The sequence below is a fragment of the Dendrobates tinctorius genome, unplaced genomic scaffold (genome assembly GCF_039654945.1).
Source record: "Dendrobates tinctorius isolate UK_male_01 unplaced genomic scaffold, ASM3965494v1 ptg000192l, whole genome shotgun sequence".
In the NCBI taxonomy this organism is placed as follows: Eukaryota; Metazoa; Chordata; class Amphibia; order Anura; family Dendrobatidae; genus Dendrobates; species Dendrobates tinctorius.
Window position 1 is genome coordinate 3,760,383 of NW_027361859.1, and position 17,691 is coordinate 3,778,073.

The following is a 17,691-nucleotide window of genomic DNA, read 5'->3' on the forward strand; positions in this document are numbered from 1 at the left end:
CCATTTTACCATTTCAGCTATCACAGCTAGCATTAGAAGAAAAATGAAAAATTGACATAGCACAACCTTTTGGCTTAATAACTTAATCTGTTAGTCTTTGCATTGACTTCAGCTAGTAACTGATTTTTAATATAATTTATTTAAAAGGGAAGCAGTTATATAAAAAAAATACTGTTTATATTTTCTTTCTTGGCAGATGACTGTGCATCAGAGAAAAATCTGATATATACTGATTTTGAAGCATATACACCATATATATCTGAAGAGCATGACATTTTTCCAGATCTCCTGCCAGCCCTTCACATCAAAAATCTATCATCTATTCCTGATCAAGAGGGCCTATCTTTTCATTCATTACAGACTGTTAAACAAAATAAAAATAACAAAAGGGATGATGAACATGAAAAAGCTCATACAGCGGAGAAACCATTTACATGTACAGAATGTGGGAAATGTTGTACCAAGAAAACATATCTTACTGTACATCAGAAAACTCGCACAGGGGAGAAGCCATTTTCATGTTCCAAATGTGAGAAATGTTTTATTTGCAAAGGAGACCTTGTTAAACATCAGAAAACTCACACAGTGGAGAAGCCATTTTCATGTTCAGAATGCGGGAAGTGTTTTATGAAGAAAAAATATCTAATTGTACATCAGAGAAGTCACACAGGGGAGAAGCCATTTTCATGTCCAGAATGTGGGAAATGTTTTACAAAAAAAAGTTATCTTACTGTACATCAGAAAGCTCACACAGGGGAGAAGCCATTTTCATGTCCAGAATGTGAGAGATGTTTTACATACAAAACAAATCTTGTTGCACATCAGAAAATTCACACAGGAAAGAAGCCATTTTCATGTTCGGAATGTGGCAAATGTTTTAACAAGAAAGGAAATTTTACTGTACATCAGAAAACTCACACAGGAGAGAAGCCATTTTCATGTTCGGAATGTGGGAAATGTTTTAACAAGAAAGCAAATTTTTTTTCACATCAGAGAAGTCACACAGGGGAGAAACCATTCTCGTGTCCAGAATGTGATAAATGTTTTACTTGCAAAAGAGATCTTGTTAAACACAAAGTAACTCACACAGGGGAGAAGCCATTTTCATGTCCAGAATGTGGGAAATGCTTTACCATAAAAGCAAGTCTTGTTGCACATCTGAGAATTCACACTGGGGAGAAGCCATTTTCATGTTCAGAATGTGGGAAATGTTTTACTCACAAAGGAGATCTTATTAAACATAAAAGAACTCACACAGGGGAGAAGCCGTTTTCATGTTCAGAATGTGGAAAATGTTTTGCGACAAAATCAAATCTTACTGTACATCAGAGAACTCACTTAAGAGAGAAGCTATTTTAATGTTCAGAATGTGGAAATCATTCCTGTAAATCCACTGTTATGAATCAGAGGATACATAGAGAGAAGCCATTTTCACAATGATAATAGAAATATGTTTAACAAAGAAATTACATTTTGTTAAACATCAGAGAAATTACACAGGGATGTAGCCATTTCTTATGTTATATAATTATTTAATTGATGAAATGCACAAGAAAAGTTACAGTAAAAGTTAAGTCATAAGTCTGAAAAGGGAAGCCATTTAGAATACTAAATGATAATGATTAGGAAAATATATTTTATATAATGACCAATAACCATCAGCAAGTAGAATTTATATAACAATCCTAAATATTTCTCCATGTATATAGAATACTTTGCCGTTATGTGAACACTACAACTGCATCTTATAGAGGTTGACCGGCCCTTGTCTGGTATCGGGACAGTTGCTGAGGCAAACGGCAGACAACAAGCATCTAATAATTATGGTGTTTTATTAATCAGATGAGACAAACTGGGGACTGGATGGTTCCCTCTTCAACTGTCCTGATCAAGTACAACAGCATCTACCCACACCTGATACGAGATCACATGGTAGAGAGAGGTATCAGATCACCTCTTTAAAACTTGTAACCTACAATTAATAAACATTTACCTTTAATACTAATATCCATCTGTTTGCACCTTTTTATTTTTATTGTTTATATGTTAAGATCGTGCCTTAGGACCTGCATAATTGAGGGAGAGCTGGTATGCAGTTTGTATAGAAATAATGAAGCAAGATTTATATTACGGATCTCGGGTTTGTTAAAGTGAACCTGTCAGCAGGATTGTGCTCAGTAAACTACAGACACTGACAGATTGGTGCCGTTATACTGATTTAAAATGATATATTGGTTGATGAAATCCATCTTGTGGTTGTTTAATCTTTATTTGCAGTTTTCAGTTAATGAGAGTCTCGGGCTTCGGGGAGGCCTGTGTGGGGGTCTTTATGTGCTGTTGTGCTTACATATTCATCCTGATGGCTTATGACAAGTCACTGATCCTTCAGTGACCTGCCCCCTAGTTTACACACTGCATATCATCCACACAGTCTGCTCGTCATCACTGCAGTACTTTGCTCTGACCTCAACAGGGCAGACAAGTATGCCTGCACAGGAGCGCGATCATGAGCAGACTGTGTGGATGACGCAGGAACGCCTCATCCATTATAGAATGCTGTATATAAGCCCTGAAAGGCAGTGGCCGTAACTCGTATCGGACAAACCTGGTGATAGGTTCTTTTTAAGATAATTTTTTTCCCAACAAAATTATATGACAAAATAAAATGAAAAGCCGGATTACTTACCGGTAATGCTCTTTTAATGAGTCCACGACAGCACCCACTTGGAGAGAGGGATCCGCCCATAGGAACAGGAAACCTACAGAGATAAAAGAGGGCGGTCCGCCTCTCCTCCTCAGTTGGATTTCAGAGTACCCGGAGGACCGCCAATTATTAGGCCATTATATTATTCTATATGCTCATTCTATTTCTACAACTAAGATGGTGTATATATATATATATATATATATATATATATTATGTTAACTTCTAGGGAGGGTTAGTGAACGGGTGCTGTCGTGGACTCATTAAAAGAGCATTACCGGTAAGTAATCCGGCTTTTTACTCTTCGCCACGACAGCACCCACTTGGAGAGACTTTCAGAGACCTTCACCTTGGAGGGACCACCGTGCCGAGGACCGCTCTACCAAAGGTTAGGTCGGATGAGCATGATAACTCCAGTCTATAGTGGTTATAAAAGGTAGAGGGCGTTGACCAAGTAGCAGCCTTGCATATAGACTCGATTGCGACATCTCCCCTCTCTGCCCAAGAAGAAGCCATTGCTCTGGTGGAGTGTGCCTTGATACCTTCCGGGGGATCTTCATTGCTCGCGGAGTATGCCAGGCTGATCGCATCTCTGATCCATCATGACAGGGTACCCCTTGTGACCTCATATCCCTTCTTTTGGCCCTGGAAGGAAATAAATAGAGCCCTACTCTTCCTCCAGCTGCTAGATCTCTCGATGTATTGTAATACTGCTCTTCTAACATCTAGCGTATGAAATTTCTCTTCCTCTGGAGTAGAAGGGTTACTAAAAAATGAGGGGAGGTGGATTTCTTGTGATCTATGGAACTTCCCTGCTACCTTTGGTAAGTATGAGGGGTCTGGTTTTAATATTAGCTGATCCTGGAATGTTAATAGGAAAGGGGGTTCTATCGATAGTGCTTGTATGTCGCTAACCCTTCTGGCTGAGGTTAGTGCAACTAGCAGTACTGTTTTGAGAGATAGGTGTTTAAGGGATATTGAGTCTAATGGTTCAAACGGAGCACGTGTAAGGGCCTCCAGCACCAAATTCAAGTCCCAAGGAGGGACCCTAGGTATATGTACTGGTTCGCTCCGCTCACAGGCCGAGATAAATCTGGTAATCCATCTATTCCCTGCCACATTATAACTATAGAGGGCCCCTAGAGCCGACACCTGGACTTTTAGAGTGTTAATAGATAGTCCTAAACTCTTTCCCTTTTGTAGAAATTCTAGGATTGCTGTTATTGGAATTTCTCTGGAATCAGGGGCTGTGTGAAACTCTAGGAATTTTCTCCACACCCTGGTGTAAATTTTTGTTGTAGACAATTTCCGACTTTGTAGGAGAGTGTTGACTAGCCCTTCCGAAAAACCTCTTGCCCTCAACATTTCCCTTTCAAGTTCCAAGCCGTCAAGTGGAGATTGTCCACTTGAGGATGGAAGAATGGCCCCTGCGAGAGTAGCCTGGGGGTTGAAGGAAGCACCCAAGGGTCGGTCACTGACATTGCCCGCAGGCATGAAAACCACGGTCTCCTGGGCCAGAATGGTGCTATTAAGATTATTCGTGCCTTCTCTGCCCTGATCTTCCTGATCACTGTTAAATATTAATAATCCGTTAATTTCTTATAAGACCCAGTTCTGTACATTGCTTTAGCTTACACGACATAGGCTATTTTTAAGCTTGGCTCATGGTAGAAAGACAGCTCCATATATGTAGAGACCATGTGCTTTAGGAGACGTATATAATTCATGGCTAACTGTAGAGGGGGCTCTCTTCTTCCCTCACCATCATGAGAGACAGACGCAAGATGACATAACTCAACAGCTGGTATGTTACTTTAGTACGAAGAAGTCGAACAGAGAGACAGACGCCATTTGCCATGTGGGTTCTCGGAGAGAAGAAGGATACATGCTGCTTTGCTATGATCTAATGGACAATTTCTCTTTCACCTATTTTTATTCACCTGTTTTTCTGTAATAACCTTTCTTTGATGGAAGAAACCAAATAAACCACTATATTTTTATCTGGTAACTAGTCCTGAGTATTTTACAGGATATGCATTATTTTACATTGGAGAGCCAGCCAGATCTGACTTTTTGTACTTTTTTGCGGATTTCCCTCAACTTGCACACACGGGGGATTGGACTTTGCTAACGTCAAATCATATGTGTAAGTTATCGGGAATTCCACTACTTACAAGAATCACATAGAACCTAGAAGTAAGAAGTACCAGATAGATTGAGAAGTACTACAAGTGCCAAAAGTACCAGACCTAAGCCAGACGTGTGAAGACAGGAACCCAGTGTTGTCCATCAAAGGAGCTGAGACATTTCAAGGTAAGATAAAATGGATGTCATTAATTGTCTTGCTAAGCAGAGTAAATTGAAATTTAAGTCTGTAGACAATTCTAATTCAGAAGTTTTATGGTTAAGTTTATATGCCGAGTGTGAACTCGAGAATCAGAGGTTAGATTCTAAGTTTTTCAATAGAGAAAGAGAGAGATTAAAAAATATTCTACAGATGGTAGATATATTTCATAGATCTGTGTCAGAGAAATCTAAAAATGATTGTGTAGAGGATAGTGATATTCCCGAGATTCACTGTAATGTGGAGAAACAGTTACAAGTAGCAGTCATTGAAGGTGACCTTGCAGACGTGGAACAAGATGGAGACGTAGGAGGAGACTTCAGAACTGATGTAGAGGACGTACAAGGGAAAGACGTACCACTAAAAATAGAAGACTCACAGGCCCAAATCCGAAGTAGCGTGAGGAAGAATTTGATAAAGATATGCCAAATAATTCCTGTTTATGACAACAAAATAGATGTTTATAGAAACTCTGAGATCTTTGAAAGTTGTTCTGATAACTTTGATTTATCTAACGAGGAGAAGAATCAGTTGTTCAAAATGTGGATCCCTGTAAATTTTGCTAGGAGATTGTCTTTAAAGTTATCTGGTGAAACACATGAGAATTTAACTGATAAGGACAGATTAAAAATTCTCATTTTTTGTTCATCAAATGAAAATCATCCAGATATTGATATTCTTCAAAAATTAAGGATTGGTCGGAAGGAATGTATTTTTACGTTCATGTCCATATATGAACGTTTGTATAGAATGCTGAGTGAGAATGTCAAAACACCGTCCCTCATAAGGAGTTTTGTAAGCAAATTTTGGTTTCTAAATCCTGCATCTCGTGTTATTGCGTCACAAAAAGATTCTTTGTTTGAATGTGCGCAATCCCTCGATTTTACCAGAAAACACGAGAATCGTGAAAGGAAAGTAAATTGTGCTAATTTTGGAAAGACAGGCAGAGTAAAATCTTATCAGAAGCCTGTATTAGCAAAACCTTCTAAAATGAGATTTCCCCAAAATCAAATCTACGAAGAAAGAAAAAGAAAATCACATGTTTGTTATAAACCATATGGAATGATGCAAAAGAACACCGAAAAGACACAAATTGAATTAAGAAAAATGATGAGTTCTGATTTTCTTTCTGTAACAAAGATGGCCGAATTTAACAGACAGAAACAGGTGGTGAGTGACATCATGGCCTGTAAACTGAATACTCTGCTCCAAGAATCTATCAGCTTTAAAATGGCAAGAACCTTTCAGGATATTTTTTGCAGAGAAATAAGTATGGGTGTAGGAATTGGCTAGAAAAAGTAATATATATTGTGTAACAGTGTTATACAATTAGTGAGTTATAGAGTATAATCCTGTAGTTTTATGGTTTGTGGATATATACATAGTCATACAGTATATATATAGAGTGTTTGTAGAAGTAGAAATAGTAGAACTGTATTTTTTAATGAAAATTAAAATCTACATCAGTAATAATATTTAGAATTATATGATATTAACCTTATTTTTTATGTTTCCTTAGAATTTTCATTTCAAAGCAGGACTTAATCGAGAAAAATTCTCTTCCAAGGATTTATGCCTTTATTTACACAGGATGTTGCAATAATTGCATGATTTTATATATCTAACCCTTAAAAGGAAATAACTAATTGCTTTTTAAAATGTTCTGGGTGTGTGTTTTTTTACTGCATGGTTTGAATGACAACCTCAACAGGTGAAAATTTCAACCTTGTTCTAATAATAAGTATACCATACCAGTATACTATGTCCCTGTTCCTTAGGAAAAGAATTTTAAAGGGGGTCTTTTGCAAAGCAATGGAATTTTTTCCAGGCCTAAATGTCAAGTATAGCTATACATATATATTTATGTCATGTGTATTTGGGGAATATTCAAAGAAATATTAAGAGACTAAATTGAAATAGTTTACAATGCATTGATAATTAGGATAATTTGGGTTAAAATACGTGTATTAAACTTAATATGTGACACAGTCTGAGTGACAGTGACTGAGTGTATGAGCAGCTGCTGAGCGAGTAATGTGATACGTTTGTGAGACCTCAGGATCCTGAATGCATAAGAGAAAGAAAAAAAAAAAAACCCCAAAGCTTTTATCTTTAGGAGAAATATGCAGATCAGATAAATTATTAGAATATTAAGATACATAATGAAATATTATCTACACAACATATATTTCTGTATTTCTATAGTAATTATTTCTTGATTTAGTTAATTGTGGATAAGTGCAATCGCACAACAAAATAGAAAATAGTTTAGGAAGAAAATCTATTCTTTCCTTATCAGCTTTAGCTCTTTTAAACAGGCACCAGCACAGAGCCTGGTATTCACCAGCTGCATCTGGGAATAGTGGACCTTCCTTCTCTGTCCAAGTGTGTTACATTTAAATTAATTTTTCCAAAGGATAATTTTATGATATTCAAATTAATTTTAATGGTTACACATCTTCAGACAAATAATGGTATAAGCAAGTATAATATTTACACAATTTATAAATTAATTATTTTTAATTTTGGTTTTGATAAATGAATTATTTCATGAAACAATATTTTTTGGTATTAAGGGGGAAATATGTTTTTTATCCTGACTACATAATCACATTTGATTAATACTTCTTCTTCACACATTTTAATAGGAAAAAAAAATATTAATAAGGTACAATGGTATAAGTATTGGGTATAATAACAAGTATTATAAAGAGTCATTTCTTTACACTAAGAGGAATTACATGCAAAGTTGCATAATTTGAAGACATAACTACTCTGCATCAACATAAAGGCCTTATTCTTATTTTTATTTTTATTCTTATTTTTCATTATTTTTAATTCTTTCACCAATATTTAGTAAAGTAATATCTACTGAGAATATTGCTTCATTAAATATAGCAATTATATGGTTCTATTACTAAGAAAATGTTTCACTTCTGAGTTATATGCAACAATTCTTTTATTCATTCATTCGCTCACTCATATATTCTTATTTTGGTTCATGGCTATACATTCCTACATATTATTAGTATAATAAATATATTCCTTATTAATAAAGATGAAAACACTGGTTACATAAAACACAGTGACACCTATGGGTTGAAAAAGGTAATTACACCTATGACATAAAAATGTTCTATCACATGAAAAAAAAATGGATAATAATGTATTATCACTTATTATTGGTTTATTATTTCAAATATTGAAATCCATATACAGTACAAATTCTGATAATAATTATATGGATATTACTGATTGCTATGGTACGCTGTGATATTATGGGATAGGGAAATTACCAGATTTGGTATAGAATAGGGAATGAAGACTTCAAGCAAGATACTGAAATTATGTTAATAAAGACTTTTCACATTTCTAAACTTCATTGATTTTTATCAGTTGCAAGAAGAAGAATGCCGCGATCCAGAAGTCCCAGAAGGTAACAAAGCTATGATTACTGAGTAATAGACTGTGTTAATTACAAGTGCAGTATCCACCACTGACAGTCACAAGTGCAGTATCCACCACTGACAGTCACAAGTGCAGTATCCACCACCGACAGTCACAATTAAAGTGTCTAACCTGACAACCAGAGGAGATGATCCTATGATGCTGAGATGAACGGTGTTATCACGTTCTTATCAAGTTCCAGAGGTTTTCAATCACCTGAAAAGCTTCGATGAAAGCTGGTGAACAATGAAGGTAATTATCAGGAAGCTACAACCCTGACATATGTCCTGTGCATTAGGACAAGGACTGGTTATGGTGCTATGTTTAGCAAGGAAGAGTCATTTTAACCCTTGCTTTGCTGACCAAAGACGTCACACCTGTTCAAAGACCAGTGCCGATGGAGGATTCCAGAATATCCAAGGCGAGCCAATGTAAGCCCAGGTTTTTAAAGATGACACTGCACAGATATTAAAGCTGCATTTCATTTATAGACTTTGTTTCGTATTAACATTTGAAATTATGGACTTTGATTTGATACACAACACATCTATATGCTATAAGAAAACTGTATTTTTAAAAGAACCAAGAAGAAGACAGAAGACATCAAAATGAAGACCAGATGACATCAGATGATGATGACTGGACCTGAGATGCTTCAATTTAGACTTAGGGAAGTATAATTATACATATTTTATATGAATATTGTTCACGACTTACCATAACATGAATTCACATCAATTATGTCATTGAGTACTTATAACGGTAATCTAATATTATTATTATTATTATTATTATTATTATTATTATTATTATTGATATTAAATTATTTTGTCAAAGAAGAAGAAAAGAAGAAAGAAGATCTTGTTATATTTGAGGGTTCCAATTAATGTCTGTCTCCCTCAAAAGGGGGAATTGTTAAATATTAATAATCCGTTAATTTCTTATAAGACCCAGTTCTGTACATTGCTTTAGCTTACACGACATAGGCTATTTTTAAGCTTGGCTCATGGTAGAAAGACAGCTCCATATATGTAGAGACCATGTGCTTTAGGAGACGTATATAATTCATGGCTAACTGTAGAGGGGGCTCTCTTCTTCCCTCACCATCATGAGAGACAGACGCAAGATGACATAACTCAACAGCTGGTATGTTACTTTAGTACGAAGAAGTCGAACAGAGAGACAGACGCCATTTGCCATGTGGGTTCTCGGAGAGAAGAAGGATACATGCTGCTTTGCTATGATCTAATGGACAATTTCTCTTTCACCTATTTTTATTCACCTGTTTTTCTGTAATAACCTTTCTTTGATGGAAGAAACCAAATAAACCACTATATTTTTATCTGGTAACTAGTCCTGAGTATTTTACAGGATATGCATTATTTTACAATCACCTGCGGTAGTAGTATGATTGGGGGGAAGGCATATGCCAGTTTGAACCGCCATGGGGCCTGGAGGGCATCCAGGATTTCTGGGCTGTCTGTCACATTCAGAGAGGCGAATCTTCGCACTTGTTTGTTTTTCCTGGTGGCGAAGAGATCTATCTGGGGAAGGCCCCATAGTGACACGATGTTTGTGAATATTTGCCGGCTCAGGCACCACTCTCCTTGCCGCAGAGTGTGGCGGCTTAGAAAATCCGCTTCCGTATTGTCTTCTCTTATGTGGAGGGCTGAGAGAGATGAAAAATGTTTTTCGGCTAAAGACAAGATCTTCCTTGCGGAAGACATTAATGGGACTGATCGAGTCCCGCCTTGCCTGTTCAGATATGCGACCACTGTGGTGTTGTCTGACAGGATTCTTACGTTCTCGCCTTGTAACTGTGGGAGAAAATGATATAATGCATGACCCACTGCTTTTAACTCTTTCAAGTTTGATGAATCGTGCTCTTCCCTTATATCCCATAAGCCTTGGGTGAAGGTGCTTCCCATGTGGGCTCCCCATCCTGTGGGGCTGGCGTCAGTAGTATTTATACGGGAGGGTGTTACTACCCATGGTACTCCTCCCGATAAGTTATTCTCGTCTAGCCACCATGTTGGGGAGGTTAGGACTATCTGAGATAAAGTGATTTTTTTACTTAAATTCCCTTGGTCCTGAATCTCCTCCAAGAGGATTTGATGCTGTAAATCTCTTGTATGGAATTGGGCCCACCGAACCGCCGGGATGCAGGAAGTAAGGGACCCCAGGAGGGACATTGCATCCCTTAACGATATGTGTGGTTCGTTTATCGCTAATCTGACCTTCGTTTTAATTGTTGTAATCTTTACCTGTGGTAGCAGACATTTTTGGCTTATGGAGTCTAGCTGAAGACCCAGGAAGGACTGAACTGATTGTGGTTCGATTCTGGATTTCTTGAAATTTATTACCCAACCAAGAGCCTGTAGGGATAAGATTGCATCAGCCACTCGTTCATTACATTGTTTAGTTGAGTTACCTATTATCAAAAAATCATCCAAATAGGGTACTATCAGCGTGTCCTTCTGGCGTAAGAAAGCCATCACTTCCAGCATCACCTTTGTAAAGACTCTTGGAGCGATGGAAAGGCCGAATGGCATGGCTGTGAACTGAAGGTGTTTTATGGTGCCCTCGAGGAAGACCGCCACTCTGAGGTATTTCTGAAATCTGTAATGGATGGGAAGATGATAATAGGCATCTTTCAGATCCAGGCCTGCCATCATACAATTGGGAAAAAGGAGCTTAATTGCGGATCTAATAGACTCCATCTTAAATTTATGATTTATTACAAAAGTATTCAGTTTCTTCAGGTTAATTATCGTCCTGAAGGAGCCATCGGGTTTAGGTATCAGAAAGAGAGGGGAGTAAAATCCTCTCCCTTCCTGTCCTTTTGGCACCTGGACCAAGACATTTTGTCCAGAAGACTGAAAATTTCAGTCTCTAAGGCCCGCTGTTGGACTGGGGAGTTAAGGGATGTTACGATGACTGAGTTACGGGGCACATGATGGAACTCTAATTTTAGTCCTTCTCTAATAATGCCCAGGACCCAAGGGCTGGTCGTGATTTTCTCCCATTCCTGAAGGAAAAATTTTAGTCTCCCTCCTACTGGAGGGACTGGTTCTTTAGCTCCGATCTCTGCGGAAGGAGGATCCCTTAAACATAGCACCTTTTCCTTTTCCTTCTTTCGTGGCCCAGCGGTTCTGATTCTCTGCTGTTCTTCCCCTACCAAATGGTCGTCTCCTGAACGCTCTCCTATAAAATGGGAGAGAGGGGTTAGGGAACCCTTTTTTCCTTTCTTTTGCTTTAGCAAGGATTTCGTCCAACGCTTTTCCAAACAAAAACTCACCCTCACAAGGTATGGCACAGAGCTTTGCCTTGGATTGGGTGTCACTTCTCCAGCTTTTAAGCCATAGGCTTCGTCTGGCGTTATTAAGCAAGCCTGCTGTTCTGGCTGCCATGCGTAGTGAATCGGCTGATGCGTCTGCTATGTATGCCGCTGCGCCACAAATCAGTGGTATGGCTGCTCATAGCTTGTCTCTGGAGACTTTTTGCTCCACTTGTTGGTCTAGCTGATCAATCCAGACCAGCATAGAGCGAGCTGTGCACGTACTGGCTATTGCCGGCTTAAACGTGCCCGTGGCTGCCTCCCATGCTCTCTTTAGTGAGGCATCCGCTTTCCGGTCCAGTGGGTCTTTTAGAATCCCTGTGTCTTCTACTGGTAAGGCCGACTGCTTTAAGGCTGAGGCAACTGCCGCGTCGACCTTCGGGACCTTAGACCACGTTAACAATTCCTCGTCGCTAAAGGGATACCTTCTTTTTGAAGCCGAGGGAAGATAACCTCTCTGATCCTGCTTCTCCCATTCCTTTTTCACTAAGGCCTTTATTGCCGGTATAACGGGAAAAACCCTCCTCCTCCTATCTGTCAATCCCGCAAACATAATCTCTTGGGTTGTTTGCGGCTCCTTAGTGTCTGTGCAACCCATGGTGTTTCTTACAGATTTCACCAAGTTGTCCATGTTCTCTAACGGAAAACATGAATGACCCTCCATATCAGAGGAAGAGGATGATGTAGACGTATTGGAGCTGTCAGAGACTACTGCTTCGTCTTCATCTGTATCTAAGCTAACTGCCGTTGGTTTGTTAGCCTTAGTTTTCTTAGATATGCCGCTAGACTGGGTTAGGGCCTGTAGTTCCTCCCTTATTATAGCCCTAATATCTGTGGCTGATGTTGAAGCCTGTTTTGTATTTTCAGAAATGCATTTATTGCACAGCCTCTTTGTATAAGAGTCCGGTAAAGGACGTGTACAGAGGGCACATTCCTTGTTTTTTTATTTTTCCTTCCTTTTAGCCTATGGTGGACATAGCAGAGGAGAGAGAGAGAGGGAGAGCGAGAGAGAGGTTCTTTAACAGCTTGATAGGCAGAGAGTCGTCCACTCACCCAGAGAAGCTGTAGGTACCGGTTCAGGAGGCTGAGAAGGGGTTCTTTTGGCATGACTTCTGTGGCTCCTATCCGAGGAGCCTCGCCGTTCCGCTGCCGCTGTATCACCTGCCTGGGGATGCGTGTCCTGTCTTGGGGAAGACATGTCTGCACGCTCTATCACTATCCCCCTCGGTTTTTTATGCCACCCTTCAATACCTGGTACCTCCCCCTCCCAGGTGCGCCTGCTTCCGGTGCATTCATTTAGCCTGCGCCCGGCCTGGAAACACCGTCCGGCGCCGCTATATTAAATCATGTCCCTTTTTTTTTTTTCCTGGAGGGGGCGGGGAGTGCTCCTCTGCTGGTATCGCGCGGCTGTGAAAGACCGCGCATGCGCTGTACGCTGGGGAACCTCCGGTAACCCGGAAGTTCCTCCTTACCTCTTCCCAGCGCTGAACCTGCGTCCTCGCTGTTTCAGAACGCCAGAGATAGCTTCTCTTTCTCGGCTCCGCACTCCCACACGGACCAGGATGGCTGCCTCCAAGATCCCGGTGACGTGTATCCAACCTCCGATCGGCTCCACCCGGTACCGGTGTTTCTTTTTGCGCTGCCACCGTCTCAGACGAGGGGGGAGCCGGATTCCAGCACTCCCCCGACGCTGCTTCTGGACCGGAACCCCTGCCGTTCGCACGGACACTGCACAGGCGGTTCCTTGGCCCAGGTATGTCTTCTGTAGAGATCCTGTGGTTCCGATAGGAACAGGAAACCAACTGAGGAGGAGAGGCGGACCGCCCTCTTTTATCTCTGTAGGTTTCCTGTTCCTATGGGCGGATCCCTCTCTCCAAGTGGGTGCTGTCGTGGCGAAGAGTAAAAATATGCATATTATAGATTGTATCATGCTACAGCACAGGCACCTGCGTGATGAATGTATTTTTTTTTCAAACAATATGATAAGTAGTATATAAAATAGGGGGCAGGTCACTGTGACTGTCATAAGCCATCAGGATGAACATGTAAGCAGAGCACCACATAAAGACCCCCACAGGCCGCCCCGGAGCACGAGAATCTCATTAACTGAAAACTACAAACAAATATAAAACAACAACCACAAGACGGATGTCATCAACCCAGGTATCTTTTTTTTTTTTTTTTTAAACTCTTTTTATTGAAAGATTCCACAAAATAACATAACAAACATGTGACATTGCAGTGTAAAAAACAGAGTTAATCCATCTAATCGTCATCCACAATATCAGTTATAAAAGCATACTTTCAATAATAAAGTAGACAAACAACACAAATGAAGTAGAACATTAAGCATAGTGTATTCTATGCTCAACAGCATTGCATCACCAATCAAAAGATTCTTAATCAGGGTTCTAAGTTTGCAACAATTCGATAAGCAAATATTCCTGAGTCCACGTAAAGCATCACATTTATGCACTGAAAAAGGGACACTTCAAGGATTATATCTCACAGTTGAGGAAATTATGGCATCAGGGGCTAGGTGTGTCAAGGGTGAGTCACGCCACCTTTCCCAAATTCTATGAAATTTCTGAGGACATCCTCTTTTTCTGTATAATATGTTCTCATATGGAATTATATTGTTCACTAATTTTTTACATTGACCGAAGGAGACCTTCCCCCCCATCCACCTCAATGCTATCTGTTATGAATGGGTCACCGAGGAGGAGAGCGCAATAGGCTATGCCACCAGAACACCAGAGAAGTTGGTTGCTCAGTGGATTGCAGACCCCTGATCTTAACAACACAACTAGCAGTAGCCGTGGAGCATTCCTACGTTGCCCTAGACGCCTCGTCACAGCCGGAGGACTAACTAAGCCTAAAGACAGAAAGGTGAAATCTAAACTGCCCCGGAGCAGATCCCCAAAGGAATAGATAGCACCCAAACATATATTCTCGGTGAGACAAGATGAAGTACAAACACAGACAGAAAATAGACAGCAAATGATGGGGTCCACACTGACTAGATAGGACAGGACAGAAATCATGTCTGCAATCATGCAAAAACCCTAATAATTCCAACAAGACTGAGGTTTGAACAACCTCGCCCCCACTATATCAGCACTCAGGTGTGAAATGGCGGCTAGCAACAGGCTAATACAGCAGGGGACTGAGCAAACAAGCACAAGATACAAAAATACAGGGCAGGAGCAAGCTGACCCCGACAGCAAGGCAAAAACAGATGCAAAGGGTTTAGCAAATGACACTTAGCTGAAAAAATGCAGGATCAGGCACCAGACAGAAATCCTCAGTAAGTAAAGAAAGGAGTATCACTGGCAGTCATTGAGAGAAGTCTGCTCGCTTATGTAGTCCCAGTCACTACCACCACTAATTCAATTATCTTCTGCAGCTGTTGGGTTAACATCATGTTGACCAGCACCACTACCAGCAGTATCCACCAGAGGGAGCCTTGCCTCAAAAGTCGGATCAAGAGAGCTCACAACAGCTATCGCTTTCCTAGCAAGAAACAACCTCCCTGAGAAATATTCTATCATAATGAGTCCACGTCTCCTCGTCCACAACACCCAACACACACATCTCTGGACTACATTCAATTGGTATCCCAATTATCCTTTCTAGTGTAAAAATTATGTCCTTTCAATATCTTCTTAGAATTCTACAATCCCAAATGAGATGTCAATAATCCGCTCCCAACTCCCCACATTCATCATTTCCTCACTGCCTTCATTGACCAATTCTTTACCTGGCTCCTTCACTTTCTACTGACATTCCCACCATTATCATGGATGACTTCAACATCTCCATTGACACCCACCAGTCGGCAGCCTCCAAACTCCTGTCCCTTACTTCATCCTCTGGACTTACTCAGTGGTCCTCCTTAGCCAGACGGACATACACTAGACCTGGTCTTCACCCGCCTCTGCTCTCTTTCTAACTTCACCACCTCCCCTCTATCTGGCCACCATCTACTCACTTTCTCATCCCTGTCCTCACCTGTCACCCATGTCCAGCAGCATGTGCACCCCTGCAGAAACCTCGCACATCTAGACACTCGCACACTATCTGACTTTATTCTACCACTGTCCTCTGTTATGAGCTCATTTTCTCCTTCACCTTTGATGTCCGATGAACTCCCTCTGCTGGTGAAAGGAGGTAGTGAAATCGATTTGGATGGGAAAAACCTGTCATCTGAACAGGTGGAGTGTGATTGGACAGCCGGAGTCTCTGAGTGGATATAAGGCCGCCGACGCCCTGCTGGGTTGCTGGTGATCCTATCTGCTCTGAGTTCTGGCCTCCAGTTTAGTCCTGTCTACTAAAGCTAAGTTTTTGCTCTGCTATTGTTCCATGAGATTTTGTCTGGTTTACTTAGTGTTTGTGTTCAGCCAGCCCTGGTTGGGACTGGCTGAACTCCATTTTTTGTCTCTGATCAGTTGATCTCTTTGCTCTGTTTTCAGAATATACATGAGTGCTGATATTGTAATTTTGAAGTCTAGTGACTTCAGGGCCTTTTCTATCAGACGTGTTGGACATTATTTTTGGCAGGGTTTTTGCATGATTGCAGACAGTTGCTTTTCTTTCCTGTCCTATCTAGTTAGAGAGGGCCCCATCGTTTGCTCAGCCTGTCCTTCTTTCTGTGTTTGTGTTTTCATCTGTTTTCACCATCAATACATGTTGGGGGCTGTCTATTGCTTTGGGGTCTGCTCTGGGGCAGTTTAGATTTCCCCTTTCTTTCTTTAGGTTTATTTAGTTCTCCGGCTGTGAACGAGGTGTCTAGGAACACCCCACGACTACTGTTAGTTGTTGTGAATAGGATCAGGGGTCTGCAATACGCTAGCTACCAACCTCTCCGGTTTTCTGGACTTAGCTTGTATTTTTGTTTTTTCCTCCTCCGGTGACTCATTCATAACAGTCCTCCATAACTTCACTCCATGACACTGACACTAGTTTCTACAATGCCACTCTTGCATCAACATCGACTCGGTCGCCCCTGTCATGCATAACAGAGTGCGACGAATCAATAGACAACCCTGGCACAATAACACCACTAAAAAGCTTCGGCAAGCATCCAGAATTGCAGAATGGCGCTGGAAGAAAACACATTCGCAAGACGACTTCACCACTCAAACAAGCAACACTTGCATTCAAATCAGCTCTCACCTCTGCTAAACAGGCCTTCTTTACATCCCTTGTATCTTTCTTATCCCACAACCCCAAACAGTTATTCAATACTTTTAACTCCCTCCTCCGCCCACCACTGACTCTCCGACTTCCATAATCTCTGCTGAGGACTTTGCCGCACACTTCAAAAACAAGATAGACCAAACACGGCAAGTCTTTATTGCCCAACCACCACAACCCCTTTGTATACCAGACTAATGCCCAAACCCCATAACCTCCTTATCTAGCGTCACTGAAGGGGAGCTTGCTCATCTCTCCAAATCACACCTCACCACTTGTGCACTTGACCCTATCCCATCCCACCTCCTCCCCAACATCACCACCACTCTTATCCCATCCCTAACCCACCTCTTCAACCTATCACTAACATCTGGTACCTTCCCTTCTGCTTTCAAACATGCCAAAATCACGCCTATCCTTAAAAAGCCAACCCTCGATCCAACAGCCACGTCCAGCTATCGCCCAATATCGCTGCTCCCATTCGCTTCTAAACTCCTGGAGCAGCATGTCCACGCTGAACTTTCCTCCCACCTCTCATCTCACTTGCTCTTTGACAATCTACAATCTGGCTTCCGCCCCCATCATTCCACTGAGACAGCCCTGACCAAAATTACCAATGACCTACATACAGCCAAAGCTAATGGACAATACTCTATACTCCTG

General features: G+C 40.8%; 1 protein-coding gene across 1 annotated transcript in view; it reads left to right on the forward strand.

The window, feature by feature from the left end:
• LOC141055944 (uncharacterized) overlaps window positions 1-2,005 on the forward strand; it is a 183,907-nt gene extending 181,902 nt beyond the window's left edge. The window contains 1 exon segment of the mRNA XM_073552642.1: window positions 554-2,005. Coding sequence (XP_073408743.1) covers window positions 554-1,359 — 806 coding nt within the window. The 3' untranslated portion in view covers window positions 1,360-2,005.
• Window positions 2,006-17,691: the final 15,686 nt, after the last annotated feature.